Source organism: Rhinolophus ferrumequinum, chromosome 6 (genome assembly GCF_004115265.2).
Source record: "Rhinolophus ferrumequinum isolate MPI-CBG mRhiFer1 chromosome 6, mRhiFer1_v1.p, whole genome shotgun sequence".
Classification (NCBI taxonomy): Eukaryota; Metazoa; Chordata; class Mammalia; order Chiroptera; family Rhinolophidae; genus Rhinolophus; species Rhinolophus ferrumequinum.
Genome location: NC_046289.1, coordinates 51811732 through 51833838, shown reverse-complemented (window position 1 = coordinate 51833838; position 22107 = coordinate 51811732). Strand labels below are relative to the sequence as shown.

At 43.5% G+C, this 22107-nt stretch overlaps 1 protein-coding gene across 4 annotated transcripts in view; it reads left to right on the top strand.

The window, feature by feature from the left end:
* Positions 1 to 22107, top strand: part of CGNL1 (cingulin like 1) — a 142352-nt gene that overhangs the window by 101197 nt on the left and 19048 nt on the right. For 3 of the 4 annotated variants that reach the window (XM_033108212.1, XM_033108209.1, XM_033108211.1), the window contains exons 9-12: positions 10793 to 10999; positions 11918 to 12022; positions 17594 to 17746; positions 18699 to 18869. In XM_033108212.1, the coding sequence (XP_032964103.1) occupies positions 10793 to 10999; positions 11918 to 12022; positions 17594 to 17746; positions 18699 to 18869 (636 nt within the window). The remainder of the gene's footprint in view (positions 1 to 10792; positions 11000 to 11917; positions 12023 to 17593; positions 17747 to 18698; positions 18870 to 22107) is intronic. The other variant, XM_033108213.1, reaches the window with a different exon arrangement.

The following is a 22107-nucleotide window of genomic DNA, read 5'->3' as shown; positions in this document are numbered from 1 at the left end:
CCCATCAGTTCAAGTTGGCTGCTGACCCCAGCAGGCTGGCCTCCGGGGTGGGGCTGGAGACTGTGGGCTTTCCCGGAGCCCAGTCTGCTGAACTCTGTCCCAGGGAACAGCCAACAGCTTTGAAGGAGGAAATAAATAAAGGTCATCCTTGTATGTCTTAACTCGGGGGACTGTGGGAACCAGCCTCAAAGCGTCGTGAGAGTATTGGCCCAGCCTCTTGCCTCCCAACTGTGATGTCAGTTCCACATTTCTTTCTCCACTTCCTGTTAGCATTGTTCCTGCAAACATGGAGGGAGGGGGACACAGGGAAAAGTTGACCGTTTTCTGTTTGGAAATTTGGTCTAGTTCAAGGGTGCAGAGAGGCGCTACTAGGTCATTGGATTGAGAGTTTTTGGTTTAAGCATTTTTACTTAAAATTTTTAAATGGCATGATTTCTACATCTTAGGGTTGACTTTTCTCATCATTTATGGAAATGTGGGAGCAGCAAAATGGGAAAGTTGAAGGATCAGCTTTCACAAATAACAAGGTTTCTGGGAAGGGAACAGTATAGAACTGTGGGCTCGATTAGGACCTGTTGGCTTCCAGATTGAGCCTTTGGTTTATCTTGGAGGGATCCCCACAACTCCCCAGTAGGCAATGCTGTGGAGAACCTGCGTGTTTATCTTCTGTCTTCAAAAATCCTGTTCAACCTGTTGGACATGTGTGTGCTGATAGCAAGCTGATTTTAACCATTTGTAAAGCCATCTAGTCTGTCAGTGACAAAGTGACTCTAACTGGGTGTCTCACTCACCCCTACTTTTATTTCTGCCACTCCCCCCCCACCCCCAATGTTTTCCTGGTGATGCAGAGCTATGGACACATGGCATTGTCTGGGTGGAGTCCCTCTCGCTAGCCAGCAGCTCCTTTGAAGGCTGACTGCATTGTGGGGAGATGTTGGGTTCTATAAACAGAACTTTTACATGCTGGTCACAAAGATTAGCTTAGATTGTGGCTATTACAGTGAAGGAAGTCATGTCTTATAAATACGATGCGCAGCTCTTTTTACCTGTTGGAAACTGAGAGGACCCAGAGAAACTGGGAAAAATTTTTAAAGTTTTCTTTTAAAGGAGTGGTGTAAAAAAAAAAAACATAAATGCAAAAGCATAATTAAAAGTCTGTAACCCAGGGCTCTGTGTCAGAGAAGCCCCTGAAATGCTGTTTTCATGGTACAATTCCATTTTTTTACCCCTTTAAATCAGTGTGCGTGAACATATCTAAAGCCACCAGTTGGCAGGTGGGAAGCTTCCTTTTCTCTGGCCGACTGGGGAATTTTCCCTGAAGATGCTGACCCACTCGGAAGAACCTAGTAGCAAGTAGCAGAGATCACAGACAGAGAGTCAGAGAGCTGGATTCAAGTTCTGGTTGTGCAACTTTTGGCTTCCTTCTTTTCATACTTAGCTATCATTGATTAAGTTCCTACTGTGTGCCTGAAACACTGCTACACACTTAGCATGTTTCCGTTCATTATTAGAACAAGGGGAAAATCAAGGCTTAGAGAGAAATAAGCGGGGCCAGTTCAGGTTGGCTGACTACAAGGCCGGAACTCTTTTTGTCCTTTTGTTTTCACTGAACTAACATTTACATAACATAAAATTCACCATTTTAAAGTGTACAGTTTAGTAGTTTGTTTAATTCAGTGTCAGGCAACCATCACCACTGTCCCAAGTCCAAAATATGTCCGTCACTCCCATGTGAAGCCCCTTACATCAAATTCCAATCTTCCCCCAACCCTGGCAACCACTAGTCTACTTTCTTTCTCTATGGATTTGCCTATCGTGGACATTTTATAGCAGTGGAACCATGCCATATGTCAAGGCCTGCACTACTGAGCATATTGCCTCTTGGGAAAATCACTTGACTTGTTTAGGTGCAGAGTATTTTGTCATAAGCATTTTTATCCCCACCCTGGGCATCTCTATAGGTTTATTACATGGCTTAAAGGAACGCCTATGTGAAATGCATTCTATGAGCAAGTGTGAGGCATTTTATTAGCATAACTTTTGTCTTGGACCTGTGTCTGAATTACAGGCCACTCAGAGCAAACATTGCTGGTTTTTAACTATTTAGAGGAAAGTATGTTGACTTATTTCACAAGGAGATTGTTAAGAAAACCAGTGATAACTTTAACCTATGTAATCACCGAGTTACTGTAGGAAAAAACTGTATAATTGAATATGATTAAAAAGGAGTATCTTTTAGGTGGTTTTGTAAGCAGGAAAATCACCACTAGGGCAATGGGAAAAAACAGAATGTAAACCAAATCTTCATGATACATTTACAGTTGCTGAGTTATGACAAGTTAGTGACCATGGGGAAGAGAATGAGCTAGTCATGCTGTGTTCTGCTCAATGGCAGGAGGTGGCCTGTCTTTAAATAGGGTTCTGAGCTCTAGGTGCTATGGCAGAGACCCCGGTAAATATGATCTGAGTTTAGCTGATAGCACTGGAAAAGGAAATCAAAGCATGATGTTATAGGAGTAAAACCGCTGGAACTTTTCATTTAATTTCCTGATTGCTTAATACTGCCCAGTTTCTTCAAGTTCGTTCTAGAATCCCAGACTTTAGAGCTGGCAGGGACGTTGAAATGAGCTAGACTGACCATGTCATGTGACAGAGGAGGAACCTGAATGCAAATAGAGGTGAAATGACTTGCCTAAAGTGGTCATACAATAAATTATTCGCAGAGTCTCGTCCAGAATCCACGTCTTCTAAGAAAAGGAAATTGAATATTGACCTCCACTCATCTTGGCTTTGGAATCACTCTTCCTTGAAAATACTTGGGGTGGTAATGGGTACCCTCTAATGTTTTGCCCCATTATTCCCGTCTCTTTCGTGCACTGCTCCCTTGCCAAAAACAAACATACAAATGCAAACAAACACATATAAAAAGAGCTTATCAATGAGAAATCCAACGGTATAACCAATGCACTTCTGAATTGCAAATATGTTAGGAAGGAATGGTGTTGGCATTAGGGAAATATAGTGAGGGAATTTTTGGAAACTCTGACGTCACTCTTAGAAAAGGGGTTTGAAAATGATGTTTTTCACGGGCTCGCACACCCTACTTGACCAAGTGGTAAGTAGGCAGAGTCAAAAAGGAGGAAAGAAAACCCATCACTGTACATTAGCGCAGAGATTTCATCCTTTTCGAGCTTTTTTGTATCTCTTTCTTTTTGGATTTTCTGACCCATTTAGAGCAAGTATTACCTGTTACATTTTCTTGAAGGGTGTGAATTGAGCTCAGAGGGGTCAAGGACATGCATGGGTCCCAGTGTGAGCTGGCCACAAAGCTTGCAGTAGCATCCAAGTCACCTGCCACCCAGTGGCAGGACTGGAGTCCTACCAAGGAGCATAAAGGGTTGGCAGCTGGAACCTCTGCAGGAAGGGCCTGAGGTCAGAGTAGTCTCTCCACAGTGTAGACCTCACTGTTCAAAGCGGGGTCTCTAGCATCACTCGCACCACTTAGAAGCTTGTTAGAAATCCAGAGTCCGGGCCCTGCTCCATCCTTCCTGGGTGAGAACGAGCATTTATTTAATGAGATCCCCACATGAGTCCTATTGCTTATTAAAGTGTGAGAAGCCCTGGTGCAGAGGCCTTATACAATTCACAGATAACTAGGGAGAGAGATGAATGTGCGGCTTCTGACTCAAATACGTGGTGCCAAAACAACGTGCACACGTTATCTTAAAATGTGTACACATTTTTTGGCACCATTTTTTGGGCACCATCTGTATATGCTGTTTCTATTCCTAAATAGTTTACTGTGGCTCAGGTGAGGCGGAAGTAGAAGACACAGTACAGGGGACCTGGTTCTCTACATATTTGGAGTGAGAAAGGGACTCATTATTTGTGACCCAGGTCCTCATTGTTGAAATGAAAGTGGTGTCCACCGCAGTGATGTTGAAAAGGTGGTCCCCTCCCAGCAGATGAGCTAACCTAGGAGACTCTTTGGGTACCCATCGGCTGAGATCCTGCAGCTTCAACACACTGGAGTGTGGGGTGGCCAGTGACATGGAACCGACAAACCCACATTCCATTCCCTGGACTCCGGGCCTCCACGCCTCAGCTGTTTTCACTCATTCAGCAAAAAAGGGAGACAGAAAAGAAACAAAAGCCAGCTGTGGCAGAGGCCTTGTTCATTTGCAAGACCTGATGTATCTGTGTGGTGGGTCTGCACGAGGATGAGCCAGGATAGCGTGTCCTATGAGGTTACTTGTTCTCCATCAGGAGCAAACATGTCCGAGGTGTCAGGTCTGCGCTCCCGCAAGGAAAGGCTGCCAATGCCTTTGGACCAGGAAAAACGCTCTGACATGGTCATGTATAGTGCTATTTGGGAGTTTTCTACTTGTCATAGATAAAAGTTGCCCCTGACCCCAAGGGATAGTGTGAACATTTCTAAATGTGGATGTTAACTCATGAAAATGTGCCAGCTCGGGGTGACCAGTTAGCTCAGTTAGTTAGAGCGGGTGCTCTTAACAACAAGGTTGCTGGTTTGATCCCCACTGTGAGCTGCGCCCATTAAAAATAATTTAGTATCTATTGAATTCCCATAGTTCAACATTTAAGTTACAACTAAATTGAAACAACTACTTGACTTGTAGCTGACGGGTCCTAGAAAAACACACTTAAAATAAATAAAAGTTTTAAAAAAAGAAAAGAAAAGAAAATGTGCCAGCTTGTAAACGGGTCGCTATTTGTAATGAATGGTGGTACTTGGCAAAGATTGGGATTTTGGTTTGTGTGTGTGTGAGATACAATTGTATATTCCTCTCCCCACCCCACTTTTAAATCAGTAATTGGAGTATATGGTTAAAAGTCAACTATTTTAGAAATAGTGGAGATTTAGCAATTCAGCACATTGAAACATGCTGTTTTGGAAGAATTTTCTTAGTTGCCATCAATTTACCAGACCATCCTTGACTGGGAAATGGGGCTAATTTTTTAATGAATTAGCCAACCAAGAAACCTGACTTGCCCTTGAAATAAGAAGGGGGTCATGTAACTTGTTCAGTGCAGTTGCCCTGCAGAGACTGTTCAAAGATCTCGATTCTCCCTTTTGAGAAACTGAGGCCTGATATTTAGCTGGTAAAGATGGGCAGATTGCCATCTGAAGCCAAGTTTGAAGATTTAGAACCACAGTGGGGTGAGCTGTGTAAAGTCCTGTCCTTTGGGGAAACACCCGTGGGTTTTTTTGGCCTGGTAATAATAACAATGGCTCCTGTAAGAGCCGTCACCTCATTTGACTAGGTATTTCCAATGGTGTACGAGCTAGGTCACTTCACCCCGCTTTTTACAAATGAGGAAGCTAAGGCTCTGTGAGGCCCCAGAAAGAGGCACAGCCTGGATTTGAGACTGTTTTCTCCTCTACACTGAGAACTATGCATTTTTAGAATTAAAACTGAGAAATCCATTCTTGAGAGGATTGAGGTCTGTGCGACTAGGGCTGGCATTTGTGTATGGGTGCTGGGTGGGTGGGGAGGAGAGTGTTTGGCAAAGCTACAGGGTAGAAGTGGCACATCTTCCCAGAACACCCGTGACACAATATCATAATACAAAAAGAGATACGGAATAGAATGAAAAATGTTACGGTGTCGAATGCAAAATGTACGTGCATTTTTGATGGAAAAACCCAGGCCTTGAAAGCAGTTCTTTGTAGTCCTTGGATGTCTCTCATCACCCCACATTGGACCTGCCTTAGGGTTGCTTGGGTGGAAAATTTGCAGAAACACTCATGTAAGTGCAAGTCCTGGGCCATCTGGGCCTTGTCCACTCTCCCAGCTATATGTGGTGAAAAGGAATTTCTTAACTCTGTAAACCAGCGTGGGAGAGTTGGCGCCATGCTCTGTTTGTACAGCTGCTCCCTGGGCTCCGGCGCTGCTATCTTTCAGGACCCAGAAGTATCTGTGTTGGGGGAAGATTGCTAGAGGCTGGAGGAGGTGAGAACTGGGGTGTGGAGGTGGCTGTCTTCCAAGTGCTCATGGCTATTGCTAGTCAATTCTTTTCAAAGAAAACATATATTTATTAAAAATAATTTAGTATCTATCGAATTCCCATAGTTCAACATTTAAGTTACAAGAGGGTTTGCAATGGAGTCCTTCCCTCTGCTTCTTTCCATACCTCCAATCCCTTCTTCACGGCCAGTGTTACCAGCTTCTTGTGTAGCCACGTACATACATGTTCCCCCCTCCCTTACCTTCTTTTCATACAAACAGAAGCGTGCCATGTGTACTATTCTGTGCCTCACATTTTCCTCACGTTCTTGTTCCTTTTTCCCCCTAACTGTACAGGATATCACGGAACTGATATAACTCATTTAACACGTGCCCAATTAATTGGCATTTACTCGTTTTCCATCTTTTGCTACTATAGTGCTGCAACGAATAATCTTGTTTATATATCATTTTGCACACATGTAGGATGAGTGCTTGAGGAGAAGTTGCTGGGTCAAAGGGAATGTGCATTATCATTTTAACTAATCTTTCCAAATTGCCCTCCAGGAGCTCGTGCCAGTTTCTAGCCTCACTAGCAGTGGATGAGAAAACCTGTTTCCTTGTACCACCTGCACATTGTGTATCCAGCCTTTTGACCTAGGCTGTCTGCTAGGTGAAGAAATGCTTTCAGAGCAATTTTAGGAGATGGTCTGATCTTGGAAAACAATGGAACATAGCACGTCTGCTTCTTTTGCCTTTGTGGTGATGACCTAGTTTGGTGTTTTCAACCTTTTGGAATGGAAGAGGAATTGGAGTTGATTTTTGTTAACGATTTATGACTGCTCGTATGAATGAATGTTGGTTAAAATATTAAAAAGCGTGTTTATTGTGAGACCAGGATGGCTTCTTCTTGCATTTTTCCAAGATATTACATAAGTGGCATGACATGCTAAATGAATCATTAGAAACTGTGTGCTCTTTGGTTTTATTTATGATGGATCATCCTCTCTAATCCTGTTATGACATACCGGACTTAAGATCGAAGACTCACTGAAATGTACCACGTTTCCCCAAAAATAAGCCCGGATCTTGTATTAAGGTTTGCTTCAAAAGATACATGAGGGCTTATGTTCAGGGGATGTCATCCTGAAAAATCATGCTAGGGCTTATTTTCCAGGTAGGTCTTATCTTTGGGGAAACATGGTAGTACCAGCAACTTAAGTGAGGTCGGCAGGATTTGTCCCCAGTGACCTCCTGTCTGAGTAGATCTTTACCAACTCTGGTCTTGGTGGAGTTCTGCTGCCTTTGCTACATTCATGAGATACAAACGTAAGCATTTGGAAAAGATGAGGCATAGATCAAAGTTCATAGTTGGAAGGGCTTTTGGAGATCCTCTTGACCAATTTTCTTTTCACTGGGAAGTCATGGAAAAGAACTTGCCTGTAGGCGTTGCCTTGAACAAAGGGGTATGATTTTTAGTTTTTTAGATTCCAGGACTGCTGCAAGTGAATTAGGTATGGTTTCAGGCAAAGGAAGTTTGTCCTACGGGCTTTATATAAAATAGTGGACTGGGTGTGTGTAGCAGGGTGGGGGTAGGGAATGGGTTCTGGAAAGGTTTGCTCCATTATCTAGCATGTCAGGGTGCCTGTTAGGCCTCAGTCCAGGTTAAACCAGATCTGGTTTTCAGTGTCCTTGTTCTTCCTGAGATTTCTGGGTGAGTGAAAGAGCACTGATCACACATGTAAGTGTTCTTTGTTTTGCTAGAAGATTTAGGCAGCAATCTCTAGTCTCCTCTTCCTCTCAACTTGTGCCTCGGTAGACCTCAGACTACTGGGACAAATGTGTCACCTTTCCCCTCTGTCCCAACTTCACCTCCAGATTTCCTCTTTTTGTAATCAGATGTGTTAAGATAGAGTTCACATAACATGAAATTCAACTATTTAAAGTGCACGATCCAGTGGTTTTTATTATGTTCATAGAGTTGTGCAACCATCACATAGTCAATTTTAAAATATTTTCATCACCCCCCCAAAAAAAATCCTGTAACCTCCAGTTGCCATCTCGCAGTCATCCCGTCCCCTCAGCCTTAGGCAAGCACTAAGCTACTTTCCATCTGTAGATTTGCCTATTATGGACATTTCATATAAATGTCCACCTGTGGCCTTTTGTGAAGGGCTTTTGTTCACGTAACATGTTTGTAAACTTTATGCATGTTGTAGTATGTATCAGTACTTCATTCCTTTTTAGGCCCCCAAAATATTCTATTATGTGGATACACCACATTTTGTTTACCCGTTCACCAGTTAATGGACATTTGGATTATTTCCACATTTTTGGCTATCATGAATAATGCTGCTGTGAAGTTTTTGTGTGGCCATATGTTTTCATTTCTCTGAGGTCTATATTTAGAAGTGGAATTGCTGTGTCATATAACTCTGTTTAACCTTTTGAGGAATTGCCAAACTCTTTTCCTAAGTGGTTGCACCATTTTACTTTCCCATCAGCAATGTAGGAGGGTTCCAGTTTCTCCACATCCTCCGCAACACTTGTTATTATCTGTCTTTTTGATTAAAGCCATCCTGGTGAGTACGAAGTGGCAACTCATTATGGTTTTGATTTGCCTTTTTCTAACAACTAGATGTTGAGCAATTTTTCATGTGCTTATTGGGCCTTTGTATGTTTTCTTTGGAAAGATTTATGTCTATTCAGATCTTTTGCCCTATTTTTAATTGGGTTATTTATCTTTTTTATATTGAGTTGAAGAGGTTTTTAAAAAATACATTCTAGATTTGGGTTATCATATATATGATTTGTAAATACTATTTTCTCTCATTCTGTGCATTGTCTTTTCACTTTTTTGATGGTATCATTTGCAGCACAAAAGTTTTAAATCTTGATGAAGTCTAATATATCTATTTTTTCTTTTGTTGCTTGTGCTTTTGGTATTGTGTCTAAGAAGTCTTTGCCTAACCCAAGGTCACAGATATTTACTCCCATGTTTTCTTCTAAGAGTGTTATAGCTTTAGAGTTTACAGTTAGGTCTGTGATCCATTTTGAGTTAGTTTTTGTGTGTGGCGTAAGGAAGGGTTATGATTTCTTTCTCTTGTATGCGGATATCCAGTTGTCCTAACAGCATTTGTTGAAGATTTTTCCCATTGAATTGCCTTGGCACCCTTGTTGAAAATCAATTGACTGTAAGTGTTGGGTTTATTTTTGGACTCCCAATTCTATTGCATGGAACGATATGCATATCCTTATGCCGGTACCGCATTGTCTTGGTAACTGTAGCTTTGTAGTCTCTTATATTCTAATGGGAAAGTCTAGACTTTTTCTTTCCTTGGTCTGACCAGTTATTGGATTCTTTAGATCCCTCTTCACGCTTCCAGCCACACTTTATTTCTCCTGGTTCATCTTGTTGGTTTCAGGAGGAGATGATATCCAAGCTGTCCTGAGAAATCCCAGCTGTTGGGCCCTTTAGTTTGCCCCTCCCCATGTCAGCTAATTGCATTCTGACTCAGTAGCTTGGCTCTGACGGGTTTCCCCAGATGTATAGCATTAAACATTTGGGCTGTGCAGAGATGCTCTGGTTTCTGAAACTCTAATTGGTTAAGTTCAGCTTACTGTGCTGTTAAAAGAATTAAAGATCTTTCTGAACATCTACACCAGCAAGCAAGCAATTCTGGCGGATAGCTCTCCCAGGTGGGCTGTGACATAGTCTTCGAAGCCAGACCTTATCCTCCCTGGGCCTTCCTTTCCTTGCAGGTTTCACAGCACTGTTCCGTGAGCATCCGATTTGCTGATCCGTGTTTCCCCCAAAATAAGACCTAACCAGAAAATAAGTCCTGGCATGATTTTTCAGGATGACATTCCCTGAACATAAGCCCTAATGCATCTTTTGGAGCAAAAATTAATATAAGACCCAGTCTTATTTTCGGGGAAACACGGTATTGGCATCCTTGTAGTAGTGGAGAAATGGAAGGCGAGAGATCTGCCGGGAGAGGTGGAATTCAGGACAAGGCTACTTGCCATCACTTCAAGTTACTGAACCAAAAAATGAAAGGCCCATGTGACATGTGGACTTAACAGTAACCCTCCTGTAGTTGTTGCCATCCCTTTCGGTTAGGAATTGTGTGCAGCACAAGCTCATGTTCAGATGATAGTGCCTAAAGCCTGCGTGATGAGCTCTATCGTAATTAAAGCAAATTTTAATTTCGCTTTCTGTATTGGACATTGAAAAAACAATCTATACCCAGACGCTGTCCTTCTATTAAGGGGCCCTGCACATGCTGAGGGGGCAGGGGAGTGAGCTCACCAGGAGGCAGTGGTTATAAGAACAGGGTCTGGATTCAGTCCGCCTGAATGCTTTTCCTCCTAAGTGTGCAGGGACACGTTCCTTAATCTGCCTAACTCGCAGTGTCTTTGTCTTTAAAATGGTGATAAGAATAGTACCCACCTCCTAGAGTTGTTACAAGGTTGAAATCCCATGTCAGGGATGTAACCCAGGTGAGGGTTGACAAACTGTTTCTATAAAGAGCCAGATTAGGAAATCCGTTAGGCTTTGCGACACCACAGGCCCTGTGGTCTTGGCCACCACGCTTCACTCTGCTGTCACTGCATGAAAGCAGCCCGTGAATGGGTGTGGCGGTGTTCCAGTAACACTGTATTTTTAATAGCAGGTGGTGGGCTGGACTTGGCCTGCACGCTGCAGTGTGCCGACCCCTGGCTTATCATGGTTCCTGGCACGTCGTGGGTTTTTAATAAATGTCAGCCATCCTCAAAGCTGGGGGCTACCCCCTTGACACTGGTGCCCATGTTTCTAACAGAATGTCGAGGCCCTGGCCAGTCGGAACAACACTTCCGAGCAAACCCAGATGGGAGCGGAAATGCGCGTGAAGGCTCTGCAGGAGGAGAATGAGAAGCTGCAGAGCACGCTTGGAGAGCTGGAGCAGAGTGTCGCTCGGCTTCAGAGGCAGGTTGCTGACACGAAAGGCGACGAAGCTAAAGCAAAGGAAACCCTCAAGAAGTACGAGGTGAGGCTCGCTGGGCCCCACGCCCAGCGTTGGCAGCTGCTGACCCTTCTTTTCTGTGTGAGAGGTTTCAGAAGTGGGAAGGGATTTATTATCATATTTTAGTAGGAAATGGCAAAGCAATAGTGAATATGTCCTCCCTGGGAACCATTCCTTTTGTTCCTCTGCAAGTGGTATGAAGGGGAGATGAGCTTTTGAAGAGTCTGGGGAACAGGGCTGATGATATCAGGGTGGGAAACACGTGTGTAAGCATGGGAATCCCCACTTACCCAGACATCAGACACACTCCACTTTTGGACACTGAGCAGAGGCCTCCACATACCTGAGAACCCTCAGGCCCATTCTCACTCATGACTGTTTATTCTTTTTTAACACATAGTTGACAGTTTTTGAAATCACACATGTTTTAGCAAACCAGTTCTCTGGTTCGCCAGGTCTCTAGAAGTGGGAGGCTGTTTGCAAGAGATAGGTACCGATAGCTGTGAGAAATGGCAGCTGACAATAACAGAGGGGACAAAAGAAACGTAAAGGGAGATGTGTGCCAGCAGAGGTTCCCCATATGGTCTTCCATCAGAATCACCTTTTCCAGAACTCCGTGCGCCTGAGCCCATTCAGTACCTGCTGTTTCTGAAGCTCCAGGGGTGAGCCTGGAAATTTGCATTTTCAAAACCCTGTCCCAGGTGATGTAGATGTTCACGTCTGGCTAAGTCCAGAGCTGCAGACAGGCAGAGAACTTGCAGGAGACAGGCACACACATCCAAGAACTTGGCTGATGTGTGCCATCGTGGGCCCACGATAGGCTCACCGTGATCACTGCTGGCTTTGTCTGTGGGTGTCTCCTTTGTTCCTTTCATGCCACCGAGTCACCTTCCTAGGCACAGCATGCCTCTGAGTGGACACTGACCCCAGATTTCATTGTAGGAGGAAACTCGGCAATTAGAGGAGGCCCTTGTATGTGCAAGGAAGGAAGAAAAAGAAGCCACATCAGCCAGAAGGGCCCTGGAGAGTGAGCTAGAAGACGCTCAGGTAAACACTGAGGACTGTCATCTTTATCCCTCACACAGGAAGCCCGAGAAGCATAACTGGGGGGACATATACAGATTGCCACTGATCCTCTCCTTCCAGGTAGCTCCTTCAAAATAATAACCACGCTGACTTCAAACTGTTCATTTAGGCCAGTGGTTCTTAACTGGGGGACATTTGGCAATGTCTGGAGACATTTTTGGTTGTCACAGCAGGGGAGATGCGACTGTCATCTAGTGGGTAAAGGCCTGGGATGCTGCTAAACGTCCTACGAAGCGCAGGGCAGAGCCCACAGCAATGAATTATCTGGCCTCAAATGTCGGTGGTACCAGGTTGAGAAATCCTCGTCTGCACATTAAAGGGCTTGACAGCTTTCCACAGATAAAATATGAATTGTGTAAGAAGGTTGGCAGGGTTGGTCCTCAAGGCGGTGTGGAGTCCAGCCGAAGCTAATTTCCTTTCTCCTTTGGGCAAATATACTCCAGAGAGTGCAATCCTTCAAAATGACTTTTCAAAGGAGCAAGAGGAAGTCATTCCTTGAAACGAGATAGCTATCTCTATTCAAAATCAGTAGATTCTTAGAAAATTAGATTTTCTCATTTGAAGGTTAGAAAGCTTGTTTGAAGTGCATTCTAAAAAAAAGTCTGCCCTGAAATTCTACAAGGACTTTGCACAGTGACCTCTGCGTGATTCAGGTATGTCCTTCCTTCTCCCTGCTCTCGGGTTTTAAAGAACCAGCACCAAGCATCCCTCAGGCGAGTTTCTGAGGAGGTGAAAGTCAGTGTTTTTGAGCAGTTGTTTAAGAAAAGGTTGTTCAAGGTTCCCATTAGGACTTGCCTGTGTGTACCGGGATTCACTCAGGCGCCCATAACTCAGGGGCCCTCACCCCCCAGTCAGCGGACTCCACCTTCTCGCTGGCTTTGGATCGAGACCTCGTTTTTGCACACAGTAAAGCCTTGTTTTTTCCTGAGTTTAGTGTCTGACTGTCCTGGCTTTGGATTTTCTTCTCTCTCCCGTTCCCTCTCTCTCCTTCCTTTCCGCACCCCCCACCCCACCCCTTCCCTGCCTCCTTCCCTGCCTCCTTCCCTTCTTTCAGTCTACATTTTTGTTACAATCTCTTGTTCGGGTGATTTGATGTGGATGGCAATTTTACTGTGCTGCTGTTTCAGGCTTGTGATGGCTACACCCCTGCCACCAAAGTGTGAGGTTTAAAACTGGAAGCTAGTCGGGGACAGAGGAGAGGAGAAACGTTTGTACCCTGCAGGGACCAAAATCTGCACCTTCATGTCACGTCCTCACTGGGGGCAGCTATTCTAGGCGCTCGGCTCCATCCTCCTTTGGTCAAACAGGAAAGTTTCACACATAAGGAAGTCGTTCACCAGCTGTGAGTCAGGCTCATAGTTAATTCAGGGGAGAGAGCAGATGATGGCCTCAAGGCCTGAAGATCTTAATGTAATCCCCGCATCCACCCCCTACCCTCCACCTCCGGATCTCTGTCCTTGCAAATTATCCCTCACGTTACTTTTGTTCGGGCCTGTTTTCCCAGCAGTGTTGAGGTGGTGAGAGTGCTTCCTGCTGTGTGTGGCCGTGCTAACCACTGGCAACGCCATCTGGCAGGAGTTTAGAAAGGGCCCAACAATCTCACCATCATTATCTGAATTATCTGGTCTCAAAAGCAGCGCCGTGAAAAATGCGCCGTAACCCTACAATACTTTATTTTCTCTAAAATCTGGCACCAGACAGTCAGCTCCTTTCGTTCGATGCCTCTTTCTGCACACCTCTCGTCCCAAAGCCAGAGACCGAAAGGGAGCTTAACCCTGAGAGGAGGTGGAAAGGGTAACTGGTTTTCGTTTTTGTTTTCCACACAAGCATTTTACCTTTCAGAAATCTTTGTGCCTGTAGCAATCTGTTGCATCTTCATGTATGATTAATACATTTCTTTCCATAGTAGCTGAAGACCATGTGATTTATTATGTACTCGTATGGCTCAGTCAGAAAGTGGCAAAGGGTCCTAAAGATATTATTTTTGGTTCCCTCGACCCCTAGCGTTTGGTTTAGGATTGTGCTGCTACGTAGATGGACTTGAACTGTATTCAAGGAAGAAACATCTATGATTCCCTTGAGAAATGGCTTCTGCAGATGGGGGCGTGAAGAAACCTTTTCTGGAGAAGCCACAGTTCTTTCTTTCAGGGAGTGATACTGGTGTATATACTCTGTATGCCCTCCCCTCCCCTCCCACTGGGCTTCTGTGTATTGGGACAACAGAATTAACAAGCCCCAATGCTTTCACTGGTACAGTCCACGGTTATTTTGTGGCGAGGGCTGTGAGAAGACCAGCTTCTTTCTGATCAATCCTCTCGTCCTAAATCCATAGGCTCACCTGCCCTTGGTTATTGTAAAGGTGGATGAATCAGGGCCTTCCTCAGTCATGTAGTGAAAGACTCTGCATCCATTGGCAGATAGTGGTCCCCAAGCTCAAGGGCACTCACTCTACATTCACCAACTTTGTGTTTTGGATTCTCCAACTTGATCAATTCTCCCCCAATTTTTGTCCCAGTATTAGTCAGTGGGCTTGTATTGCTGGTCTTGGAAATAAAGTCCCTGTAGCTACAGGGCATTTCACACCTAACCCCTAAATGCAAAATTGCCAGTTTGCTTCTTTTCACGTGAATTTGGGACATGTTTTCTCAGCAGTGACTTATTGAAGGAATTTCTTGAATAATGAGAGGCAGAGCATCATGCTAAACAGCATTTCTAAACTTGAGAGTATATCAGAATTATTTGGGTATCTTTCAAGTGCCAATTTGTGGGCCTCCCTCTTAAGAAAAATTGTGGCTTTCATCAGAAAGGGCTGGAATCGGCATTTTAAGTAAGGAGTACTCCACCCTTGTTTGGTATTTCTGATATAAGAAGTCTTTGGACCACTTTTGGTGGTAGGTATTCATTTTCGTCCACTGAGTTTTTAGCATATGCCTAACAGTGAACCTGGGCTCTGAGACATACCCAGACAGAAAAACAAAAACAAAAAACTGTGTTTCCCCGAAAATAAGACCTAGCTGGACAATCAGCTCTAATGCGTCTTTTGGAGCAAAAATTAATGTAAGACCCGGTCTTATTTTACTATAATATAAGACTGGGTAATATAATATGATAATATAATATATAATATAACCAGGTCTGATATTAATTTTTGCTCCAAAAGACACAGTAGAGCTGATTGTCTGGCTAGGTCTTATTTTCGGGGAAACATGGTATTCCTCGCTTTTACTGATCTCACTACCCTGCAAAAGAGGCAAGCATGCAAGAAATATTTTAAAAATAATTCAGTAAAGCTATTCTTCTAGGCCAATGTGTGTGTGCTGAGGGGTGGTGCTGGCCAGGCCCCAGGCCCAGAGGGGATGGGTCTGTGGTGTCTCCAGTGGCACAGGAGAGCAGGGCCAGGCTGGGAGCCCTGCCTGTGCCAAGGGTCAAGCTGAAATGCACATACCATACGGAGGTTGAATGGAGCCAGGGCTGGCTTGTCTGCTGGCTCGGGACCCTGGGATGGGGATCCAGGAGGAAGAAAAAGAGAGGCTGGGAGACTTGTAGGGGCACAGGTTGAATTGGCTCCTGAAGTTTCTATAGGAAGCCATTGGTTGCCCTTTCTATGTGTACTGTTGTATTTCAAAAATTTTCATTTCGAGACCTATGTTTCTGAGAGTTTTCTCCCACACAGTGGAACTATCCAGAGCTTCCCTTACTTTGTGTGCTCCCCTTTGCCCCAACACCACTACATCAAGCACAAACAAATCCCTGGCACTGACCTTGTCTCTGGTGTGTGCCCAGCTGTACGGTGGTGGGAAGCACTCCTGCTTATTGTCCCACACCGAACTTCTGATGACCTTCCTTTTACCACCTTCTGTTCCCCAACTGCTTCTGTTGACCTTGGTTCTCCACAGCAATTAACTTGAGCGGCTGAGCTGGGTCGCCTGGTTCTCTGAGTGCAGCCACCCTGTCAGAGCAGTCAGAGCAGTCAGAGTGGAGGGGCAGGAAGGCTTTTTGGTCCCAGTTCTTGTGGTGGGCTGTTTGTATGCCCTGCAAACCAAGAATACCTGAAGTAATTTGGGAGTGTTTTCAAGATGCTGAGTAACGGCACATGACAGCAGCTTGTCAGCTGTTAAGCACTGTGCCAGCGTAAACCATTGTCCTTACCCAGCCTCTACGGGAGCACAGACTGAGTGGGTCTGGGTCCTAAGCAAGACCTGTATAACCCATATTCAGCCCTCAACACCTGATAACATTTTCTAGATAATCCAGCCCATGTTTGGGTCCTGCTGACCTGTTCTGAGCTGGGCCTCTTCTTGATATCCTTGCACCAGTGGTCTTAACACTCAGCCATTTAAAGACACCACTAGAATCTTCCTAAGACAGTTTAGGATATTGTTTTAGAATTGCATGGTGTTTTACATTAAGGATGTTGGTCTACGTGAGATGAGAGCTCCAGGGGAACCCAGGGAAAATACTGCACCCAAGATAGTTGTGTTTTCTAGTAAGTACTAGTATTTGGTGCTGATTCACTAACCACTCACACGCACTTTGTCTTTAGCATCTTCTGCTCAAGTTTATCAACTCGTGGATTGCCCAAGTCCTTTCTCCTCTGTTTGAGCCCAACCCATGGATTCTGTTGGTTACAATTCCCTGTATCCTATGGGACAGTGTTCTCTGTCCTTATAGATTCATTTTTAGCTATTTTTATAGTAAGAAGCATCAGCAGAGCAGAGCAGGTTTTAGAATATTAGGTTCAATGCTGTAAGTCACAGGATGTAAATTGCCATATAGGTTCAGGTTGATCTCATGTATAAGTTTACCTCAAGTTCTAAGTACTATGTTTCCCCGAAAATAAGACCTACCCCTAAAATAAGCCCCAGTTAAGAATGTCAGCCAGATGGACGCATTTAGTACCATGTTTCCCCGAAAATAAGACCTCGCCGGACAATCAGCTCTAATGCGTCTTTTGGAGCAAAAATTAATACAAGACCAGGTCTTATATTAATTTTTGCTCCAAAAGACGCATTAGAGCTGATTGTCCGGCTTGGTCTTATTTTCGGGGAAACACGGTATGTTATGACGATGTACCAGAATAAGATGACATGACTGTATTTGAATAAATGTAGATTGTTGTACATGAAAAAATAAGGCGTCCCCTGAAAATACGCCCTAATGTGTTTTTTGGAGCAAAAATTAATATAAGACCTCGTCTTATTTTCGGAGAAATATGTAATGAACAATCTGGTTTTACACTACCCTGAATTTCCACCCCCAGCAGCCTTGGCCATTTTCTGTGTTTCTGTAATAAACCCTTTGTGTACCCCTGTAAGTTTTTGGCTAAGTCAACTTTGCAATTTGGTCCCTGAATTTCAGAAGCAAACAATGTCCTTGTATCTCTGTGATGGCTTTATTTTCATCCTTTTCCTTGTCACCAGTGTAACAGGTCTGATTGCTTTGTGGTGTGCTTGTGAAACTCCCTCTGCTGCCTGTTTCTGTGGCTGGCCTGGTAGGTAGATGACAGCACCGTTCTTTCTCTGCCATCTGCAGAGAAATCTGACTTGGGCCACTCAGGAACAGAAGCAGTTGTCTGAGAAGCTGAAAGATGAGACTGAACAGAAGGAGCAGTTAAGGAGACTGAAGAATGAAATGGAGAATGAGCGATGGCACCTTGACAAGACCATTGAGAAACTGCAGAAGGAGGTGAGGGAGGAGGAGGAAGGAAGGGAGCGGGAGTGGGGGAGGGAGCACAAGGAGGAGAGCAGGTGGAGCCAACACCTGGGTTGGGACCGAGCCCCCTCTGAGGGCCTGATGAAAGCTAAGGAAACCTGTAGTTATGTCTAAGCACAAATGTGTCAGGGATTTACAGATCCCCTGGAGCAGCTCTTTGGGCTTGTTGGGAATCCCAGATACAGAGAAACCTGTCTAGAATAAGCTGATACCCTCTGGATTCTGGGCCCTGCTGCTTTCACCAGTTACCTGAAGAAGCCTGGCATGGAAGTGCAGACTTAGCAAATGGAACCTGAATCAGAACCTCTGCATTTGAGCATCATCTGCGTTTGTACTCAGCTGCCTTGTCCAGGAGGGTGATTTCATATCCCAGTGGTTGCTGCTCCTCTGCTCATCTCTGGCCTAAAATACCCAGAAGGGGAAAGATTCAAAGCTGATGGACATCTCACATTCTAGAAGTTGACACGAGTGTCTGCCATTTTCTGACACCTGCTATGTGCCAGTCATTTGACTAGCTATTCTATATTTAATTAGAATTCTCTCTTTACCTATGTATTGTTTTCATTCTGAAAACAACCCTGCAAGGTACATATTATGATTTCAATATTTCCAGTGAGGACACCACTGAATCCCAGAGAAGTAAGTACATGCCCCAGTCATATAGCTGGTATGTGGCCGAGCAAGGATACCAGGTATATGACTTTGTATTTAGTTCCAGAGGATGTGCTTGTTCACTCTTTCCATACTGCTTCTCAGTGAGAAGTGACTAAACCCAGACAGCTCACAACCAGGCACTTTGCAAAGTCTTTGGGGAGGAGAAGAAAGGGGAGGAGTGTGTTTTGTGTTTAGATGGGATCCAAAGTTTGCTCCCTAGACCCAGATGGAGCATCACAGGGTGGGCTCACACCAGTGTCATTTCTTCCAGATGGCTGACATTGTCGAGGTATCCCGCACATCAACACTGGAACTCCAGAACCAGCTGGATGAGTACAAGGAGAAAAATCGCAGGGAGCTTGCAGAAATGCAAAGGCAGTTGAAGGAGAAAACACTAGAGGCAGAGAAGTCCCGTCTGACTGCCAAGAAAATGCAGGAGGAGGTAATGTCTGGCCAGATCCATTCCTGGTTCCCCCCTTACTCAAAGTATCCTTCCAGACTGCTGTGCAAATCTCCTAGGAGAGACTTGGGATAGATTCTTAAGGCAGTGTTTGTGTTTGATTCCTCAGTCTTAGCGCTCAGGCTGGTTACACGGGACAAATGGTATTCTAAGACACAGAGGACCCAGGGACTCTAAGGTGAAATTGATAAAACTTTAACTTGACCATTTTCTTGATTAATCCAAGATTTTCTCCCTAAAAAGTTTAGCTGCCATATATGGAACTCCATTGTTATGCCCAGCTGTGTCCAAATGATTGATATGTATTAATTTAATCCTAGACCCGGGATTATAGTAACCTTGTTTTTTGTTGTCATTTTCTTGTTGGTTTTTTTTGCCATTCAATCAGAAAATATAGACTTTTATTGGAGTGGGAGTGGTGGACAAGAGTTTCAGACAACAATAATGGAGACAAAAAGAAATCTTCAAGAATTTTTGAGTACTGAAATTATTAAAACATATTCCCGGTTTTATATTGAGGAATAATAGAGCAAAGTTACCCAAATGTTAGCTCCCCTCAGTCTTGACTTGTAAAGAATTCAGAAGAATAAAGGGAATGGTTTTGATTATTTTAATGGAAAGCTGAGGCTCTAAAATGCAAGTACAGTGGATGCTGATTTCTAGCTATGCTTCTTGCCAGCTGGTTGACCTTGAACACATTACCCCAATTTTCTGAGCATCTGTTTCACCTCTTAAAAAATATACAAAATAATAATGATTTAATAATGAGATAACATGTGGGACTATATAGCAGAGGGTCTGTATATTCCGGACACTAATGTTAGTTTTGTTTTTTTTTTTAATTCCAAGTTTACTTTTTTTCATAAGCAGTGTCAAGTGCACTAAGTTTCCACAGGAAAACACGTTTTTCTTTAAAAAAACAAACTTTTAATATCTTTGATGATCAAAGAAAAGTCGTCCATGAGTCAGTGTTGAACTGTGTGAAAGAACAATGAATACTTACTACAGACTTCTAGACCACTTCTGAAAGGACCCTGATAACAGATATCCTCTGGTTCAGAGTCATATGATACAGGACTCCAAGTGAAAACTGAAATTAGCCTATTGATATCAAAGTTTTCTTGGCATTAAAAAATCATTTTCATTTCTACAGCAAATGGGGGTGGGGGATTCAGGTATTTGCCAGGACACCAGCGAAACCTGGTGTGCTTTTTTGATCTTAGAGAATCATAGTTTCAGAGTGAGCCCTGCAAAGTTTCCTGTTGCTTTTCGTATGATGGTTATTCTGCTAGAATCTTCAGATTGGAAGGAACCTTAGAGATCTTCTAAGGAAAGGAAACCGAGGTCCAGAGAGATTAGTTAAAGCCAGGTGGAGACCATTGTTATTTATAAAAGAGCAGTAATTCAAAAAAAGAATTCCTTATGATGAAAACAAAGATGGCTCTCCCTAGATTTTCTCAGTGGCAGAGCCCTATGAGACACTATTTCCATTTAAATGACACCTCATTATTTCAAAAGGGACACCTCATTGTTTGAAAAGGAAATGACAATAACTCTCCTCAATCAAGTTGCTGAAGTCATAAAGTTGTTTAAAACAAAAGTGAATTGAGGGGCGGCCAGTTAGCTCAGTTGGTTAGAGCGCGGTGCTCATAACACCAGGGTTGGCAGTTCTATCCCCGCATGGGCCAGTGTGAGGTGCGCCCCCCACAATTGGATTGAAACAACTACTTGAGTTGGAGCTGATGGGTCCTGGAAACACACACTTAAAATAAATAAAAAGTCAAAAAATAAAAAAGTGAATGGATAAGCCAAGGTCACTCTGGATCCTTGAAAAACTCTAGCTCACCAATGTTCACTGTCCCCCATCCTGAGTTTTGGTTGAGATGAGGTGAACTCTGAGTGAGAGAAGCTGTAGAGGTCCATTCTAAGTGCTGCTGTACTCACCTTCTTTGCTTTGAGAGAACTAGATATTTTATTAATACCGTGTTTCCCCAAAAATAAGACCTAGCCCGACCATCAGCTCTAATACATCTTTTGGAGCAAAAATTAATGTAAGACCTGGTATTATATTATATTATATTATATTATATTATATTATATTATATTATGTTATATTAGACCTAGTTTTATATTATAGTAAAATAAGACCGGGTCTTATATTAATTTTTGCTCCAAAAGACGCATTAGAGCTGATGGTCTGGCTAGGTCTTATTTTCAGGGAAACACAGTACCTAATTTCCCCTTTGGTGTGGAGCTAGGGAAGTTCTAATACAGATAATCCTTAGAGAATTAAAACTTAGAGTTCACTGTTGTTCAGTTTATTTTCTAAATCCTACTTGACAAAGGGCAGTTTTAACTCTGTAAAGTCAGCACCAGTAGGTTCAAATGTTACTTGCTTACTTGTGATTCCAGACACTATGCATTTATTCTCTCGTACATATTCATGTACTTATCAAGTACTCTTAGTAGTCCAGAGCCCTTGACAGATGTTTAAGGGACATCCTGGGTGTTGGACCGTAGGAATATTCTAGGCGATGGGATGAAGGGCATCGGGAAGGGTACCAACAGGGAAATGTGGGCTGTGTATTTACCTGTCAATCTTTCTGACTCTCAGACCCATCCATGTGCTTTTCGGGTGTTATCTCATTTGATTCTCATAACAGCTCTATAAGGTAGGTTTTGTAATTATCCAATATGGCAAATTAGGAAACTGAGGCATGGAAAGATTTTTTTTTTTTTTAAGACTTTCTTTGGAGAGATTTTGACTGCACTGGAGTATAGTGCACCCTCTGTATCCAAAGAACTTCTCATCACTTTTTATCCACGGTACAATTTTTACTCTGTGCTTTCACTCACAGTTTTCATTTCACAGTTGTCCTTTCATTCAGTTGCCACCAAAACCACACTAGGGTTTTTATTGGGAGAGGTCTTCTTCAAGGCTTGCTGTTCTCATAGATATGTCAGGTGTTCCCATAAGCCTCTAAGAGGGGAACACATTTCTGAAAGTTTTCCCACTGGTCTTCTTAAACTAGCCTAACCTATTGGGTCCCCACAAAAACACTATTTCGGGGGCTTCTCCAACTCTTCTGTGAAAATCACCCCCAAAAGACGGTTTTCTTTAATGCAGTTTGTCACTTGCTCTCATACACTTACTGCCTGAAGGAAATAATTCCCTTGGTGTAATGTATTCCTAAGAGTGTGTTTTTCAACCATCTCCGGG